This window comes from Misgurnus anguillicaudatus, chromosome 1 (genome assembly GCF_027580225.2).
Source record: "Misgurnus anguillicaudatus chromosome 1, ASM2758022v2, whole genome shotgun sequence".
Taxonomy (NCBI): Eukaryota; Metazoa; Chordata; class Actinopteri; order Cypriniformes; family Cobitidae; genus Misgurnus; species Misgurnus anguillicaudatus.
Genome location: NC_073337.2, coordinates 26,504,098 through 26,525,289, shown reverse-complemented (window position 1 = coordinate 26,525,289; position 21,192 = coordinate 26,504,098). Strand labels below are relative to the sequence as shown.

At 38.1% G+C, this 21,192-nt stretch overlaps 1 protein-coding gene across 1 annotated transcript in view; it reads right to left on the bottom strand.

Annotated features, from left to right (window-relative positions):
- Positions 1-21,192, bottom strand: part of hmga2 (high mobility group AT-hook 2) — a 42,607-nt gene that overhangs the window by 2,656 nt on the left and 18,759 nt on the right. The window contains exon 4 of the mRNA XM_055190721.2: positions 8,858-8,890. Within this exon, the coding sequence (XP_055046696.1) occupies positions 8,858-8,890 (33 nt within the window). The remainder of the gene's footprint in view (positions 1-8,857; positions 8,891-21,192) is intronic.

Sequence of the window (21,192 nt, the reverse complement as noted above, 5' to 3'; positions counted from 1 at the left end):
ATGTTTGCTGCATTTGCGTGCCTCTTGCGCTGGTTACTATTTGATGGCATCATCAAAATGTATTCGAACTTTGGTTTCCGAACATTCGGTGCATCCCTATGTTCATCGTTTTTTTGGCAGAATCCATTAAACACCACATCAATTTTTCAGCAAAACCCTCAAAGTGCATGGAAGACAAATGTGAAACGACATTTAAACTTGGGATCCTTGTGAGTACTTGGACCTGAATATGACCCGAATGTGCCAGTCACATCCATCATAGCGCCCCCTAATGTGTGCTTCGGTTTCTATATTTTTACATTTACCATTCTGACTTTCATAATTTCAGAAGTTTCTAGTTGCATCTTTAGCGATTTTGCAACTGTTCTTTTGTCCAAAGAAGTGGAGGTTTTTGCAAAAAAGCTCGCACGCACTTATGACGCTTTTTCATTGCATAGATCCCCGCGGGTCAGGTCGTGTCGTTCACTTTACTTTGCCTCAGTTAGCTTTACATTGAGTTGAGTACCACTTCGGAGTGGGACGGATTATAAGGCGTCTCGTCATGTTTCCGCTGGCTACTGCTCTGTGACATCATACAAAAAGTAGGAGCGAGCAACAAAGCAAGCATTGTTGGAATGCAGTGTTTCCTGTACATTAATTTATTTGTCAGTCAGTCCATTACAAAATCAAAATTGACCACCACAAATAGATGTTTGCGCATTGCGTTTATCACTACTTCTGTCTCATATGAGTTTCTGTAGAAACACCTGTGGCGTCAGTCTATGCGCTTCACTGAGCCTCATTCAAGTTGCAAAAATGCAGCGCATACATGCGGATGTGCGCGTCACGGATGTCCCGCCACAAACTGCAACACCTGGATGGTGTTCCTGATTCTCGGCCTGTGGATGTTTTCATCGCTAAAAGGGAGTTTGGAAACTTGCAACAAAGCACAGCGCAGACAGCGCAAGTACAAAGGTAAAGCTAACCTTGCATTTAGCGATGACGCTGATAGTGACGATTCTCGCAGACCAATCAGTGATCGTCTGTGTTTTCACATCACGTTTTAGCATCAGCTCAGCTTGATTGGAACTCCAACCAAAGGCACTAAAAAAAGTATCGGGTATCCAGTGGAAAAGTCCCCAAAAGTGAATTGGCCCAACTTACCCCATGGGGTACTATGCAACGGAAAAGCGCCATTAGAGGGTTTTGCAGCGAATGAACGAAGTTTGTTAAATACTAATGACTGACTAAAGTGACATTTGTAAAAAATAAGGCATTTCGATTATGGACTAATAACATTTTATTGCAATTAAACTGAAATGACTTAACCTAAACATAAGAGTCTGATAAAACGCTCATTTACAAGAAAACATGCCAGACGCACTTTTCCATCTGAACTCTTTAAATTTTGTCTATTTCATTATTCTGGTCTATCAATTCTCTATGCTTACAAATGTTCAAATGCGTCGAACCTGAATATCCCACAGTTGCTGTTGGGATGACCACCATTGAGAGAGGAAGGCATTGTATAGGGGGCTTGGAAGGCGCTTAGCTCCGGGCAGTTTTCAGAATGAAATGGATTTCGTTTTCCACATGGCTTCATTTTATTTGGTGAGGCTAACTGACACAATTTATAACCCTCTTCCTTTCCCAAGTCGCTGTGTTGCTGCCATTCAGAGGAGAAGCTGTGGCGAAAGCCCGCCTGTGTTATATGAGCCAAACTCCATTCATTAGTGCGGCAGACACTTCAGCTGTTAAGCACCAGCTAAGCGCTACCATGTGTGACATGGGTGAAAGAAAGAATGGAGAAGGAGGGGAGAGAGAAGAAAAAAACCTCTTTAATCATATCTGGAAGCCCCCCCATCCGCCCCACCTCCTGTCCATGCTTAACTGAAGTGGCAATCGGACCAGAAAATGTGCAACAATTTCGATTGGAATTTAATGTTTAAGGGTCTAGAGACAAGAATTTAATAGCAAAACCAATATACAGTAAATATACAACACCTAAAATCATTAGTATTATTAAAGTCGAGCAAAACTTAATATTTAACAACTAGTTGGTAGATTGCCCGAACACTCAGTAACTTGTCTGAAGGAAGCCCTGGATTATTAAGCTAGTTTTTTACTTTTCTACATTTCATTAATTAAATGTTCTACATATAAACCTTAAAGGAATAGTCTACTCATTTTCAATATTAAAATATGTTATTACCTTAACTAAGAATTGTTGATACATCCCTCTATCATCTGTGTGCTTGCACGTAAGCGCTGGAGCGCGCTGTGATGCTTCGATAGCATTTAGCTTAGCCCCATTCATTCAATGGTACCATTTAGAGATAAAGTTAGAAGTGACCAAACACATCAACGTTTTTCCTATTTAAGACGAGTAGTTATACGAGCAAGTTTGGTGGTACAAAATAAAACGTAGCGCTTTTCTAAGCGGATTTAAAAGAGGAACTATATTTTATGGCGTAATAGCACTTTTGGGAGTACTTCGACTCGGCGCAGTAACACCCTCCCTCTCCCATTATGAGAGTGAGAAGGGGAGCACACTTTTCAGGCGAGTCGAAGTACTCCCAAAAGTGCTATTACGCCATAAAATATAGTTCCTCTTTTAAATCCGCTTAGAAAAGCGCTACGTTTTATTTTGTACCACCAAACTTGCTCGTATAACTACTCGTCTTAAATAGGAAAAACGTTGATGTGTTTGGTCACTTCTAACTTTATCTCTGAATGGTACCATTGAATGAATAGGGGTAAGCTAAATGCCATCGAGGCGTCGCAGCGCGCTCCAGCGCCCACGCACACGCACACAGATGACAGAGGGATGCATCAACAATTCCCAGCCAAGGCAACAACACATTTTAATATTGAAAATGAATAGACTATTCCTTTAAAGGTGCCAAAGAATGCCTAATATGAAATTAAATAATATGTTAGATTGTTTTCTGATATCGACATATGTGGCTTTATTGAGTGCAAAATTATCCAGAGACGGTTTTACGTGTCCATTAAAACCCTAGGATTTGTCCTTAATGAATTGGTGTATTATTACTTTATTTGAAAGGGTCAAGAATAATAATGTTGAGCTCTGCTCTGATTGGCTGTTTCTCAGAGCAGCTCCTTCAGTAGCTCTCTGTGTGTGTAAACAGACCTTATGTTTGAGACTGTATCAGACGAAAATACATAATCTGAGGAATAATCAATTGTTTGAAGATTGTTAATTGACATTTCTGAGTGGTAAGTTTGTGTGTTTTTTTCAGTATGGACCCGCAAAACGTAACTGTAACGTCAAAAGTAGAACTTCAGCCTAAACGCTAGCATATAGCATTAACTAGCATATAAGGAGGATGAAGCAATCGTGTTTGAGGCTCACGTTTAGGGCTGCACTGTAAAAAAATTCCGTAGAAATTTCAATGTTATTGCAGCTGGGTTGCCGGTAATTTAAGGTAGATTTACATTTATGTTATTTACTGGCAAGAGTTTGTTCAAAGTTAAATAAATTTTAAATATTAACAAGTCTTTATCTTTAAAGAATAAAACTATACAATAACAGCCTCATGCAAAGCATTCTGGGAATCAGAAATCATCATCAACTTTTTTCTGTTTTTTGCTTCAGATTTTGTTTCCCAGAATGTTTTGCTTGATGCAGTTTTTTTAGTTTTACTCTGTAAAGACAAAGACTTGTAAATGTTTAATGTTCATTTCACTTTGAACAAACTCTTGCCAGTAAATAACATAAATGTAAATCTACGGTAAATTACCGGCAACCCAGCTGCAATTTCTACGGAATTTTTTTACAGTGTGGGTATCAATTCAGATGTTCCAGATCGATTCGATTCACAGGCTATAACATCAATTCGATTCCGGTTCTCGGATAGATTTTTATACTCGATTCTCGATTCAACTCAATAAATGAAGAGTTTTGTTGCAAAACGAGATAACCACCGTTTTTTTTTATTGTTCAGAAATCACATTTTTTGGTTGTGCATTCCAATTAATTTCAATGCAACTGCAGTTGGTTTGTTTTGATTTAAACCTTCATAACTTAAAAAATACAGCTATGTAGCACCATAAAACAAAATAATAACATGATAACATAATAATAAACATGTTTTGTCAAAAATGTTAAAAAAAATGGATTTATCTCGTTTTGCAACTAAACTCTTCAAATATAGATTTAATACAAATCTATATTTATAAAAAAAGAACAGTGAGCATACATTTACGGGGTAATTAATAAAATGAAATTAAGAGCCATAAACCTGTATATTAAACGCATTTATTTTAGGTACACTTGGGTACATTAAAAACAGAACCCATCTTTATGCATTTATGCATTTTCAAATGCATACAATTATGTTAAATACAATACAATTCTGATGAAAAATGTATGCTGAAAAAGTCAGAACAGTCTAGTGGAGAAGACTAATTAGATTAACGTTAATCTTACGCTCAATGTTTGCGGAAATAAATATGAAAAAAAATTGATTAGTGGCCTTTGAGAATCGATTTTGAATCGACCAATTAAAAAAAAAAACGATTACTCACGATATGTCATTACCATGTACAGAACTCTTATTATTTATCTATGCCTAGATAAATACAGTTTTACGGCACCTTTAAGTACAAAAATGTTTACCACTTTCTAACTTTTACCCAAGTAAAACTTGTACTTAAAAGTTTTAAATATTAAATACATTTAAAATATTGTATTAAAAACACTATGATATAGTACAGATACATAATTAAACATATTGACTGTCATGACCCATTGATTAATCCATAATTATAATAAATGTAAACACATTCATACGGGTACTTCTGTATTTTACGAGGTGGCTATTAATTCATACGAGCATATTCATAAGTTTTTGTACGATTTGCTTCCACCATGTTATGTTGGGGTTAGGTGTGTTTTTTTACAATAATAATTGTTTTTCTTTTTTACAATAATAATCGTTATTTTTGTAATCGTAATAATAATCATATATATTTTTTTACAATTCACGTCATACAAATTCATACAAATTAGCCAACACGTAGGAATTCCTGTAAAACGTATGCATTTACAGAACACTTATGTTTCGTGTTATTGTTTTTATATTGTTATCTGTATAGTGCTCTAGGACTTTTGTGATATATGTCTTTATCATACTGGCTTGAAATATCCAGACAAAAGTTAAGACACTTTCAAACGTCATGTTAGTCACGTTAACTAGACTGAAGTGGATAAATGCTTTATGAATCATCCAGCAACAGCACAAACTGTTATTTACACAATTATTATTAATGATAATCTGAATAAACAAATCTGCTGCCTAGCAATATAGCTCATTATTCTAACCGTAGGCTGTTTGCAGTTACGAAGCAACACAGAAACTTAAAACTTACACTTAATTATACATATTAATATAAAACATGCGATGACAGACGCGTTTCTTTACAAGAGCTTCGAACGTGACTCATCTAACCAGTATTTACAGTCAAAACTGTTTGCTAAAATATGGGTTAATCAACTTATCCATTATTATTTTTAAAATATAAATGAAGAAAAACTAACCACAATAAATAAATACATTTTACTTGATTATTCTGGATGACCTGTTGAACATAGACATCTTTCATTATAATGCTTGCTAGTCATTACAAGCACTTGTACTCATTACTCTTTTTAACAGGGAAGTAATGTGTGTGTACTGACTGTTTGTACATGTTATAGCTTCCAGTATGGCTCCAAGCCATCAGTGCCTTTGCGTTCCCACATCGCAACAAATCAGGCTGCAGTTATGCATTCACACTGTAAACTGGTCCGCACCAGCGAACAAGGGGAGGTGAGCAGATTCCTGGTAAATGTATGGAAGTTGGTGTGGGGGAGGTTCGGAATTGTGGGAATTCTAATCAAGACACCTGTGCCCATTAATGTATAAAACCACCATTACACACCATTATACATCTAACATTTATTAACTAAACCAAAGGACAATTTGTCCATTGACTGGTTTCTGTTACTGCAGGCCACCGCAAAATTAAACGGACAGTTTCACATTTTTCCTGGACAGACAAATTATTACAAACACTGGACATTTTTTCGTTTTCATTTACATTACAGTCAGACTGAGAAGAAATTACTGATTCATTGTTTTTTTGGAGGCTATTACTTTTAGGGATGCACGATATATCGGCCGACATATCGTTATCAGCCGATAACTGCTTATTTTTAATATTATCGGTTATCGGTCTGATAGCAAAATTAGGCCGATAAATGAAAGCCGATAGATGATGGATTATTTTGGTTTGTTGAGCCACTTCACTTGCTCATTGCTGGCCATGTGGAGTTTTGATTGGTGCTTTCTGTGACATAGCACGAAGATGACACGTGTTGCGGGCTTAAGAAGAGTATGCTAGTCTAGCGCAAAGACAAGATGTCCGCGGTCTGGGAGTTTTTCATTGTGAAATTAATATGAATAAATTTTTCGGCCTATATATATATATATCGGTTATTGGCCCCAAAATATAAAGAGTTACCGGTTATCGGTATCGGCCAAAATTTCCATATCGGTGCATCCCTAATTACTTTAGTTAACAATTCAAATACCAAACAATTCACACAGGTATTTAATCATTATTTAGATAATGACAAAATTCTACTGGCACGAAATTCAGCTTTTTTTGTGCCTTGAGCACGAATTTCTATAAATAGCTTTTTCCTGTCCGTTGCACAACTTTCTTTTTCGTTTCATTTTATGTATTGTTTTCTCATTGTTTTTTCTAAACAATCTAACCCCAACCCCAAGCAACAATGATTCAAAAATTGGAGGAAAAAACATGACAAAACAATACATAAAATGACACAAAAAAGAACGTCGTGCCACGGACACGAAAAACTATTTATAGACTATAATTTGTGTGAATGACACGAAAAAGACATTTGTGTTCAAGGCATGAAAAAGCTGAATTTCGTGCCATGGACACGAATAAATTAATCTAATAAATGACTTTCCGTGAGATCATGTTGAGTTGTGGTACCCATAAGCGGAGTTTAACAGTTGTGCTTGAAGGGGGGACACCTACAAGCTGACAGGGGTACTGCAATACGTTGATATTAGCGGAAGAGTGCAAGTAAATTCATTAAAATATTATAGACTTGGTCTAGCCATTAAATAATAAATAAAGCAAGAAAAAATTTATTGAATTACTTTATTTTATTTCATTTGTACATTGTCAGAAATAAAGGTGCAAAGCTGTCCTGGTTCTACCAGACTCTCGTACATTTCATTTGTACAGAGATTCTGACCTCTCTCCATTGAGAAACGTTTACTTCCTTGTACGTGGGTTCTCTGTTAAAGTTCAACACTATTGGATCTGCCCAGAGTCACTCAGGATCTGCCATAGCCAATCGCTAAAGTGTGGTCGTGACGTATATCATGCGCCGGAAACAACAAGTCGGAATGATCAAACCAACAAAACTTAGCAAACATTGTTCTTGCTCCGGCTTTAACTTCTGTATATTCTGCAGTTTTGCAAGAACGGACCGAATAGCTTTTCTCACGTCATCGTTCTTAGCCACTCCCTCTGTTCGCTGATTGGTCCTACAAAAATTAGATTTCTCGAAACGCTAGAATAGACGGAAATCCCAGTCGTAGTACTGAAGGAAAATGAAATTGAGCGGAAGTGTGTAGGAGGGCACAGGTATTTGTGTGGTACCTGATGTGTACTTTTTGAAAGGGTACTGTTTTTTACCTCTTTTGGGAGCCCTCAAATGTAAGTTTTTTTTTTAAAGTAATTTTTTGTCCAATTTTGCCTTTATCTTTATCTGTGGCAGTGTAAGGAGAAGACGGAAAAGTACAGGGTGCAGAGAAGGGGTATGGGATTGTCAAATGACCAAGAGCCGGGAATCAAACTCAGGTTGCCGAAAGTGCGCATGCACCATATGTCGGTGCACCGCCCACTACATCATCAGCTCCGAATGCCTAAATTATTTTATGTAATGTTGGTGTAGAAAATGTATGTTATTTTGATGTAATTTAGTACTTTGTAAAAAAGAGGGTCGCCTCTTTAAAACCAATCCTATCTGCCAGATTGCATATCCATCAGTCCCTCAAGAAAAACGCGATTGTGCGATCGCGCGATCGCGCGATATATTGCATAATCAGCCAAAGTCCGCATATTTATGCGGGGCTGCATTTCTTCCAAATACGACGCACTTTCGCCGCATTAATTACATATTTCCGATCACAAAATATGTGGGCTTGCATGATTTCATAATCTCTGCATTTTCGTAGCAAAAAGTCACATATATATTAGCAGAAAGTTGAAAAATGTTGCATTTACTTCCCAAAAGCGCAGCCGTGTCCTCTATTGCCATGGGAACGTTATGAAGTGACGTGATTATGTGACAGGAACATCATTGCAGTTTTTGCAAGTTCCGCAATTTTCGCAAATTCCCGCAATTCCATCGCATAAATATCCCGCATATTCCATCGCATTTTTTAAGAAAACGTGGCGCAAAATCGAGGATTTTTGCCCGCAACAATCACAAAAAAACTCCGTGTTTTTCTGGAAGGACTAATCCATCCATAAATGGATCAAACTGAAGAACACATAGCGCTATGATCAGCATTAATGATCAAATGTAGCTCCCTCATCAACCTGGAATTACTCCCTTAAATTACCCCAACTAGTAAAGCCTCTACACATACTCAAATATAAAAGACACCTAGCAATAGCAATGTGTATTTTGTTCAGTATGGTCTTGACCACAAGAGCCAATAGCTCCATTTGATACTGGACACACATTAAAAAAAGTGTATAAGGAAATGTGCATGTGCCACAACATCTGCTGGATTCATTTTGCATGTTGCAAGACTTTACATACCTGAGCGGGCTTTTCCTGGACTGCCTGTTGTGGCTGGAAAACAAAAAGAAAAACGATTACTACTTTATGAACACAATGACTAGCTGCTACACATGAAAGACGTAATACACATACTACTACACACAATCAGGCTGAAGGCTCATTTATTGGTTTCAAACTTTCACAGTCAATATTAAAGATGTCAAAGTTATATTTTCACACATTATGTAAGAAGCTCCTGCCGACTATAAATGGCTTTCGCTTATGTAAACCTATACGAAGTTGATTTTGAAAATGTGTAGTTCTCATGATAAAGATCACTCACAACATGACAAATCAATACAACCCGACCAGCGACCTTTAAAATCCACGAGCAGTATAGAGTAAATAGTATAGACATGTGTGCACATACAGGGGTCCATCGCAGTGATACAGTACAAAGCCCAGATTGTCCCCTCCTCGCATTACATCACGGACACTAAGCTCCGCCACCCCGCAGGAAGTGCTTCTAAGACCCGAGCTTGACAGCTGAAGGGCTCTCCGCTGCTCCGAGTGCCAGGCAAAAATAAAACCATGAGAGTCCCCAGTGTTTGGAATTGGACCCACACGCACACACACTTGGGATCGGTGCGAGCAGCTGGTGTGTTTTGTGCCAGCTCCGCTTGGAATGCTATCAGGCTGTAACACAGTAAATGTCAACACCGGATGGGAGCAGGCGAGGAATGTAACAGGCGATAAAGGGAAAATGTGAAAATGATGCACACGTTCCAAATGGAGTACACATGGAATAAGCACACACACACACATACGCAAACATCTACTGTATCCATCTATCTTTAGTTGAGCTTTCACAGACTGGGTCATAAATGTATTTCTTTTTTATTGTTTACTTTATTTTTAATTATGCATGATGACAGCACATTGTGCTTTAGCTGTAAGACAGTTTGCAAGATACTTTCTCTTACAAACTGTCAGAAATCTGTCTGTCTGTCCCTTTCTATCCATCTACTTTATCTATCCACTGTATCCTTCTATCTGTCTGTCTACTGTATCTGTCTGTCTGTCCATCATCCATCCATCCATCCATCCATCTACCTGTCCGTTGTATTTCTCGGTCTGTCTGTCTGTCTGTTTGTTTATCTATTTACTGTATCCCATTATCTGTCTGTTTGTCCGTCCATCCATCCATGGTATCCCTCTATCTGTCTGTCTGTCTGTCCATCTTTTTATCAATCTATCCATCCATTCATCCATCCATCCATCCATCCATCGTATACCTCTGTCTGTCTGTCTATCAGTCTGTCCATCTATCAATTTAAACATCCATCCATCCATCCATTTTTATATCTGTCTGTCTGTCTGTCTATCTATCCATCCATCCATTGTATACCTCTGTCTGTCTATCAGTCTGTCCATCTATCAATTTATACATCCATCCACCAATTTTTATGTCTGTCTATCTGTCCATCCATCCATCATATCCCTCTTTCTTTCTATCAGTCTGTCAGTCTGTCCATCTATCTGTCCATCCATCTATCTATCTATCTATCTATCTATCTATCTATCTATCTATCTATCTATCTATCTATCTATCTATCTATCTATCTATCTATCTATCTTTCTATCTATCTATTCATTTTTATGTCTGTCTGTCTGTCCATCCATCGTATGCCTCTGTCTGTTTATCTATCCATCCATCTATCCATTCATCCATTTTTATATGTCTGTCCGTCTGTCGTATCCTTCTGTCTATCTGTGTCTCTGTCTGTCAGTCTATTAATCTATGTTTGTATGTCTGTCCATCCATCCATCCATCCATCCATTGTATCCCTCTGTCTGTCTGTCTGTCCATCTATCACTTTATCCATCCATTCATTTTTATGTCTGTCTGTCCATCCATCCATCCATCGTATCCCTCTTTCTGTCTATCAGTCTGTCAATCTGTCCATCTATCTATCCATTCATTTTTATGTCTGTCCATCCATCCATCCATCGTATCCCTCTTTCTGTCTGTATGTCCATGTATCTATCCATCCATTTTTATGTCTGTCTGTCCATCCATCGTATGCCTCTGTCTGTGTATCTATCCATTCATCCATTTTTATATGTCTGTCTGTCTGTCCGTCCATCGTATCCTTCTGTCTGTCTGTGTCTCGGTCTGTCCATCTATCAATCTATCTATTAAATGTGCTATACAAATAAAACTTGCCTATCTATCCATCCATCCATTTGTTTCTGTCTGTCTGTCTATCCATCCATCCATCCATTCATTTATCATCGTATCCCTGTCTCTGTTTGTCCATCTATCAATCAGTCTATTCATCCACCCATTTTTATATGTCTGTCTGTCTATCTGTCTGTCCATCCATCCATCCATCCATCCATCCATCCATCCATCCATCCATCCATCCATCCATCACTCCATCGTATCCCTCTATCTGTCTGTCTATTCGTATCCCTGTCTCTGTTTGTCCATCTATCAATCCATCCTTTTTTATGTCTGTCTGTCTGTCCATCCGTCCATTCATCTATCGTATCCCTCTGTCTGTTTATCTATCTGTCCATGTATCATCCATCCATCCATTTTTATATGTCTGTCTGTCTGTCTGTCTGTCCATCTATCATATCCTTCTGTCTGTCTGTCTGTGCCTCTATCTGTCCGTCTATCAATCTATCCATCCATCCATCCATCCATTTTATATGTCTGTCTGTCCGTCCATCATATCCTTCTGTCTGTCTGTCTGTGTCTCTGTCTGTCCGTCCATCAATCTATCCATCCATCAATTTTTATATGTCTGTCTGTCTATCTATTCATCCATTCATATATCATATCCTTTCTCTGTCTGTCTGTCCATCTATCAATCTATCCTTCCATTCATTTTTATATTTCTGTCTGTCTGTCCCTCCATCCATCCATCCACCATATCCCTCTCTTTATCTGTCTGTTACCATGTATCCATCCATCCATCCATCCATCCATCTATTGTATCAAATTAACTGTCTGTCTGCCTATCTACTGTATGTGTCTGTCTGCCGGTTTGACTGTCTGTCCGTCTATCATCCATCCATCTATCGTATCCTTACATATACAAATATACACCTAACTTCTACATAACAAGACATGACAAGAAGACAACATGAAGTAATGTGGGAGAGCCTGACATTATGTTTTGAGCATCACGCTTGGCTCCTGCAACTGGTTTTTGAAAGTATGAAGTTTCCTGACTGACAAGCCAACATCCCCCTGTTTCCTCTTGCATTGACCTAAACCGAGGATTATATACAGGGCTGACTGCCTGTGAATGCCTGTAGACGATCTAATGCCCATAGCGTGCCCTCTGAATGGCATAATGTGTTGCTCTTGGAAATGAACCACTTCATGTCCGACATTTATCCATTTGGAAAAAACACAGGGAAGATTTTAAGTAATACATTTTATTGTTGTAAATGTCAAATTAATTCTGCACATTTTAACATGCATTATTTTAATAATTTAAACCAAAAATATGCATGTTATAAAGTCCTTTGCTTTGTGGCACTGAACTCATTCCTCTACGCACAAAGACACGTGTGAAATCGTCCCTTGCCACCCATCACAAAAGGAAACATCACAGTATTGTCTCACTTTTTGAAGTTACTGACACAGTAGCTGACACCCCGAATAACTTCTGCAAGCTTTGCTGAGATGAGGGCCAAAAGAAAACCAAAAGACCTGAGGGGCCCTTGTCACCCTCACGTGTATGGTTCAACACGTAAGATCCAAAAATTTGTTTCTAAAAAAACAGTGCAAAACAAAACCTTTAGGAAGCCACCACCCTGACATCCCTGAAACCCAACACTTGACTAGAAATACACCTGGATGTGCGCTCACCCCACTGGCACCTGACCTTCATGAATCAATAGGAAACTGCCATTTGAAGTGAGATTTAAACTCACAAGATGTATCTGTCATTTACTAAACAACAGGTGCTTGCTTTTTCATGTCCAGGTCAAAACGTAACAAACCTTCAATTATGACTGGATGCATATTTTAGATTAAAGGTGACCTATTATGGCCTTTTTACAAAATGTAAGTCTAAGGTGTGTCCAGGATGTGTCAGCACAAAATACCCCACAGATGATTTATTATAGCATGTCCAAAATGCCCCTATTTGGGTGGGAGCAAAAACGCGCTGTTTTAGGCCCTGTTTACACGAGAACGCTCGAGGGTGAAAACTTACAAATATTTTATCAGATGTGCCTTTCGTTTACACGCCGACGGCGTTTTTGGCGCTACGCAGGCGCGTGGACTTGGTGTTGTTGTGTGTCAGTGCTTCACATTGCCACCTAGCCGCCTGGAGTGCATACTTCATCGAATAGCACACACTTTTGCGTCACCATATGCACGCAGATTTCCCCCCCCAAAACGCTTGTATAAACGCGGAATAAAAAGTGATAATGCAACGCCACTTTTGCGTTTTCTCTTTAGATCGTTTCCATGTAAACGTAGCCTTAAAGGCTCTCTAAGCGAATAATGTGCGACGTCACTTCCTGTTGATGTTTGAACTGTTTTCAAACAAACGGAGCGTAGCTAACGCCTCCCTCTCCCATCCGTGCTTTCGTGAACGCGCCCAACCCTCACGCCCAAATCCTTCTTGTCGTTTATTGGCTGGAACACTTTGTTATGTTTTGTTGTGCTAGGTTTGGCCACTATGTTGATATTGCCGTTTGTCGAGCCTGAGCTGTCTACAGAGATCGCGTTTTTTTACAGTTTGATCAGCGGACAGGCAGCAAGCAGATAGTGAGGAGATGTTTGCTGTATGTAACAAAAAATGTTTTATGGTCTAAAACGCGTCAATTCGCTTAGAGCGCCTTTAATGTCTGTACCTTTAAATGCAAATGAGCCACAGCTCCTCCCTCCCTTACAAACAGACACTGAGCGCTTTCATTTAAAATAGATCTGATTAATACAGTCTGAGACAATAGTATCTAACAGACAGAGTATGACTTGCTGAGGGTGGAAACTATGCTAATGCAGGACTGTAAGTGGGCGGGGCTTTATCAATGTGACCTCACATTGATAAGAGAGTCAAAACGGCATGTCTAATGAGACTGGTTAAATAGGGATTTAAAAACAAGGACAAGAACACTGCCAACAAACATTATGTCCAAACACCTTGTAAAAGTGAATTTTGCATAATAGGTGACCTTTAAACACATTAAAATTAGTGCTTTTCATTGTACATGTAGTTCAGTTCAAACTGACTCTTGAATAAGCTCTCAGAAACAATTTGCATCCCAATTGTAAGTTTTGTGTAATTACTTCTAAATGCATGGTAGCTATTAAAGCCCGGAGATCAAAATGATTTGCTTTTAATGTGTGGACTGACTGCAGAAATAAAAAAGAGCCATAAATTAGTGTGATCTCCTAAAAGCAATGAACTAACTTAAAACCTTATTTTGAATTTGTCACGAGCCGCCACTGCTACAATGTATACATTTTATATCGGTATGTGTGCTCCCTGGATTTGAACCCATTAACATTTGCCCTACACTGTAAACAAAAAGTTTGTTGGTCCAACTTATAAAAGTAAGTTACCCGATTAAAAATATTATTTGCCTCAGGAAAAAAACTCAAAATTTTAAGGCAACCAAATAACTTACTTTTTTAAGTTGAACCAACTTTTTGTACAGTGTACTAAAACAATGCTTTACCACTGAGCTATACAGGAACATTTTGCACACTTTCATTTTATTGTTAATAGGATTTGGTTTTAATAGAGGAAGTTACGGTCGGTGACCAAAAGAAAACTACTTGCCATAAGATAAAAGCTCATTATCTTGTAAGAGAATTGTAGTTTTGTATTGTACGCGGGTTAGTCGAGTTAAATGTTGATGTGATTGGTTGCCTTTGGACAATCTTTAAAAGGACACGCATGAATTACTCAGCCGGTTCAAATATAACTATACCCTCCTTACTGGTAAATGAGGACTTGATATAGATGGCTATTAGTTTGCAACAAACAATTCAAGTTTAGTTTTCACACATACATGTTTCAAATTAGATCCCGTGTGCTAATATGAAGGCTGTTAAAATCAGGAATGCCAAACCATTTGCACGGTTAGATTTTAACTGCCTCGCCTTTCAGCAGGTGAACTTCCAATGTAAAGGCGTGTGTGTTTATAAGTGAACAGAAACTGAGAGGCCATTAAAGTTTTATGCCAACATGAGAACAGAGCGACTGCTCAAATATTATTTTAAGTCATGGGTCACATTCATCATTCGGCGAGGAAACGTTGCCGTTGGAGTGATCGACAATGTCCAGAATTGTTTTTGGTACATACAGGTCGGTTTGTACACATCTATACGACAAGCTAAAAAAACTTGTGTCGTCTATCACATCACTAAAATTATGATATATACAAGCGCTAGGCCATTACTTTCTCACAGTTTCTGATGTTACATAGAAATGATAAGATTTTCAGGAATCTTAAAGGAACAGTGCAATAAAAATGAAAATTATACTATTGTTTAGTCCGTCATGCTCCAAAAGACAATAACAGCAACTGATTCAAACTGACCTATGTGTTAAATTACATAGTCATGAATCTCAAGTCTTTGTAAATGAATCACACTGAATCATACAATCATTTTCAGTTAAATAGGACAAACGATTCATTCAAAAGAACTCAAATGAATCATCCATTCATGAATTGACAATGTGCAACACTATAAAAAGGAAAAATTAGTTAAATTTTGTTAAATCAACTCAGATTTACAAGTCATGTCAACAGAGATGAGTTGTCACAACTTATAAAATATAGTTGAGAAAAGTCAACTTAATTTGATAAGTTTTAACAACTCACCTGTAGTTATAACAACTCATCTCTAATCAAGATAAATAATAGTACGTTGAAATGACTTGTAAATCCGAGTTGATTTAACAAAAAAATTTAAGGCAGCAAAGTATTTTTTACAGTGTACGGATTTTGTACAATATTTTTAAGCTTACTCATTCTAGTTTGCATTTTCTTATTAAAGAATCGTTACTAGAAAAAACACAATACAAAACATTTGCTTAAGAAAGAAAGTCAGTAAAAAAGTTGGATTAACTTACTTTAATTGATAACACTTTTTTTTTACTTTAGGTTACATTTTTTATGTGTTACCAATTGAAGTATTTTTTTTAAATGATCCAACTTTTCGCTTTTTACAGTGTGGGTTTGGAACAACATGAGGGTGAGTAAATAATGTTTAATTTTAGGTGAACTGTCCCTTTAACACTACACTGCCAACTGGCCATGAAATTCATTGCTTGCCACAACCCGCCACACTGGAAACAAGCACTACTGTGATTTATTTTCCAGTCTACAATGTTACGCATGCCTTGAAACAAGGAAAACGGAGAAAAGCGGAGACACCCACCGTGCTCAGGAATGATAACATTAATGAACAGTAACTCCAAAATAAAAAATACAATGGCAAATGGCCCTAATTTCTTTTTATTTTCAGACTACCCATATCTTTAAACAAGCAACGCTAAAGGGATTGTTCAGCCAAAAATAAAATATCTGTCATCATTTACTCACCCTCATTAAGCACAAAAGAAGATATTTTGAGCAATCAGTCCTTCCAGAAAAACAGAATTTTTTGTGATTGTTTCAGGAAAAAATTCTGGATCTTGCGGCACGTTTTCTTAAAAAATGCAATGGAAAATGCGGGATATTTATGCAATTTTATGCTATGAAATTGCGAGAACTTGCAAAAACTGCGTAAACTTGCAAAAACTGTTTGCAGCTTTTCATTGATGTTCACGTCGTATAATTATGTCACTTCCTAACATTCCTATGACAACAGGGGACATGGCTGCCATGTGTGAAATAAATGCAACATTTTTCAACTTTCTGCTTAGATATATATGATTTTTGGCTACGAAAATCATACAAGCCTGCATATTTTGCTAGCAGAAATCTGTAATTTATGCGGCGAAAGTGCGTGTATTCAAAAAATGCGGCCCCCGCATAAATATATATTGGACATAAATATGTGGACTTTGGCTGATTATGCATTGAATCATGCGATCGCATAATCACATTTTTCTGGAGGGACTGAGCAATGATGGTAAGCACAAGATGGATGGTGCCCACAGACTTTCGTAGGAAAACAAATACTATGGAAGTCAGTTGGTACCTTCAACTGTATGCTTACCATTGTTGCTTATTTTCTTTTGTGTGTAAAATAAAGAAACTCATACAGGATTATGACAACATGAGGGTGAGTAAATGATGACAGAAAAATTTCTTAAAACCACTTGACACATGTATCCTACGGAGCCCCTAAGGGGACATGGAGCAAAAATTAAAGTTTAGTTTCGCGTGCGCACGTGAAACTATCGCGTTTAGTTTCTAATACTAAACTTTAAAAAAATTCTGCACATGAAGGTTTCACGTGAGCACATAAAACTAAACTTTAGACAATGTCAATGGCTCGGTAGTATCCCATCTTTTCAATTAAGCAAAAATAGTAAGATAAGCATCATAAGCCGACCCTATTTAAACAAATCAGAATTTTCCCAAACTAATTCGTAAATATTTTATGAGTTAGCTAATTTGTATAAATTCGAAATAAATTTTCAGTGCAAAAACGTACGGTTATCATAAAAAGCAATAACGAAACCCCACACCTAACCCTTACGTCACAGAGGTCAAGGCAAATTGTACAAAAAAGTACAAATGTGGTCTTACAAATTAATACAATGAGATAGTGTTGATTTATGAGCTACAAAACAAATATAACTTTGTAACTTAGCAACTAGTTTTGAGGTCTGACACACAACAACGTTTTCTTTGCTATGACTTCAACTTTGAGTAATAAAAAATCTGACGGAATCACAATCCACATTATTTCCATCAAAAGGAAAGGAATCATATTCATCGTTCATACAAGGAGAATAAGTCTCTAAGAAATGCTGGATTATCGGCATTAAATTTCCCAGCGTTCACTCAATGCTCTCAGACGTCAAAGGTGATGAATGTGTCTGCAGAACCACGTTTTCCCTCAACCTGCTGTGAATGGAGAGAAGTTCTTGGTAGACGAGGTTTCTCTGTAGTTTGCGAATCCTTCATTCTTCGCTAAGAATACGAGAAGGTCTTTGGGGCAGTTGCACAAAGAGATTATGTAATGGTTGTAAGTCAGCCTCTGGCACAGGTACCTTGGGGCAAAAGCTGAAAGCGTGCAGCTGCAAGTCTGATCAGCTCCAGGACAGAACGTGCTGAGACAGAGCGAAGCCAAGCGGCTACAGTACGAGCGGAAGACGCCGGCTCGAAAAACCTGGCATGACTTACCAAAACCGTTCTCCGTGCCAAGAGTCATTTACTCAAAGCTTACACTGTGGGGAACCCCCTTCCTTCCCTTACACAAGAATCTGCTATATTTTTGTCTCCTCTCTCATTCATGGTCCCTGAAATCTTTCTCTTGATGGCAAAAAACAGACACTATCGCTTTCACTTTGAAAGAAGCATGTCACTTCATGAATACATTCATTATTTAAAATTTGAGGAAAGACAAAAATGAATCTAGAATGACAATTTTGGTGGGTGTCATGCATCCTTCCACTTTTATTCAAATTAGCTACATTCCAAGAGTATTGAAATTAAGGACATAACTCTCCGCAATGTTAAAGGGACATTCGACGTTTTAACAAAATATACTTATTTTCCAGCTTCCTAGAGTTAAACATTTGATTTTTACTGTTTTGGAATCCATTCAGCTGATCTCCGAGTCTATGGGTAGCACTTTTAGCATAGCTTAGCACAATCTATTGAATCTGATTAGACCATTAGCATCGCTCTCAAAAATAACCGAAGAGTTTCGATATTTTTCCTATTTAAATCTTGACTCTTCTGTAGTTACATTGTGTACTAAGACCGACAGAAAATTAAAAGTTACGATTTAAAAGTTACTCATTCTGGCGTAATAATCAAGGACTTTGCTGCTGCAACATGGCTTCAGCAGGCGTAGTGATATTACGCACTGCCCGAAAATAGTCCCCTGCCATTGAAAGTTACTAAGGGGACTATTTTCGGCTGCTGCGTAATATTATTGCGCCTCCTGCAGCCATGTTACGGCAGCAAAGTCCTTGATTATTACGCCATAATGAGAGTATAGTCCTAGCCATACGCCTAGAAAATAACAACTTTTAATTTTCTGTCAGTCTTAGTACACAATGTAACTACAAAAGAATCAAGTTTTAAATAGGAAAAATATCGAAATTCTTTGGTTATTTTTAGCGCGATGCTAATGGTCTAATCAGATTCAGTGGACTATGCTAAGCTATGCTAAAAGTGGTACCACCAGACCCGGAGATCAGTTGAATGGATTCCAAAACGTTAAAAATCAAATGTTTAACTCTAGGGGAGCTGGAAAATTTGCATATTCTCAAAAAGTGAAATGTCCCTTTAAACGTTACCTGCTAGGTTGAAATCTAGTTTACTTATTCTTACGCTAGGGCTATGTTTACACAACAACGATGTAGTGAGAAACGGAAAAGCTTTCCTTTGCGTTTTTGAAAAATTCCACGTACAGATGACGATGCTGTCAAAAAGATCCGCATTTACGCAGATCTGCGAAGACGACTTAATCTGCTGTATTATGTTCAAGTATGCGCACATACGCATTACAGAGCAATAAATCGCTGAAAGCATCGAGCAGTTTTGTTTAAACGAACAATGATGTAGGTTTATTACTACAAGTGACCCTGGACTATAAAGCACCAAAGCTGTGTAAACTTCATTGGAGACGTGTTAATAAACTCAGTTTCTTGAGCAGCTCTTGTGGTATTGTGAATGTTAAACTATTTTTGTGTCATTCCTGCAACAGCTTATGCTTAGTTCAACAGGGAATCTACAGCCATTGATGTTTCAGTTCATTATGCACAATTCTGCAGCTTTCCCCTAAAATCAACACATATAATTGTGAAAAAGTTTCCTCTCTAACATGGTACAAGACCCTTTTTTGCCCATAAGCTATATTAATTTACCTGGCTGCCTGGTGAAATATGGGGGGGAGTCTAGAGCAACGGAATGCGTCTCACATTTGCTTTAAACTTAAACCGCTAACATATGTTTTGCGTTTGTGCAAAACCTTACTTGAACATAGTCTCCTTAAGGCTGCTGACAGAAATTCCACAAAGACAGGAAACATAAAAAAACACTAGTGCTTGATTTGATGAGGCAAACGTATCCAAGGACTCCCTTACTAGAGGCAGACCCCACAGACGAGCCACCCAGTAACTGCACGCCTCTCCGCCCCCTTCGCTCCTGTGAATAAAGGCCACATGTTCTGTTAAACTGGAGGTGGAAGTGAGGAAAACAAGCCAGACATCTCCAGGGTACAGGGCCACAGCACTGGCTTTGTGATCTCCGTTGGAATGCTTCCACTCGTTCGGCAGATCCTGAAAAGATTCCAGGTCCGAGTGCCACCCCCCACCTCCCAACACACATCTTGCTCCGAATCAACCACCCTTTACAACCGAACGGTGCTATGAATGCCACCTATCAGAGCCTGGCTAAATCCTGCGATTAGGGGGAATTTGCCGAAGGGCCCTTTGTAGAGGAGAAAAATGTCTGCCAGAGCATGGAATGTGGAAAATTCCTGGCAGGACAAGCAGCCTTTTGTTGAGTTTTTTTTTTTTGGGAGGGGGGGTTGTTCTGAAGGGAAAGAAAAGCGCAGACAAATTGGATCTGGTCCGTTCAAGAGCCTCTGCTGTTTGATGTGAAATCAGTTCCCAGAGTTTCTCGAAGAAAGGGAGAAAGGGATGGGGGCCAGCAGTAATTCAAGTTTTACTTCAGTTCCACACAACTTTCCTGTTGAGTCTTTAAGGGGTCTTTAAGTTTGGGAACTGCTTCAATACTTCAGTTGGTCCATCGGAACAATTTACAGATGAAAATACAGATTTATAGATGTTGACGTAGTCATCAAAGTCCATTTCTGTGAGAGTGTGTAATATATTAGTCCATAAACATACTAGAATAATTTGAGATTAACATACAATGCTAAACTCAATGCACATTCAGTGTATATGAATGTGAACAATGGACTACAAAGGTCTTCAAGAAGATCAATGCAGATGTTGTGGATTAACCTACAATGAATGGCTTCCTGTCTCAACATTTTAGTCACGCAAAGACCGCAATGACATAAAGATCAATATATGTTCGTACAGGGGAACAGATTGAAAAATGGCCTGGATGCTTTTGTTTGAACACTTTAGACAGTTTTATGCTTTTGCAAATCACCACAGGGAAATGTATTTTAATTTGAATTTGAATTGAATTGAAACACTGCTGTGTATTTTTTAATTCCTAAAGCAAACCGT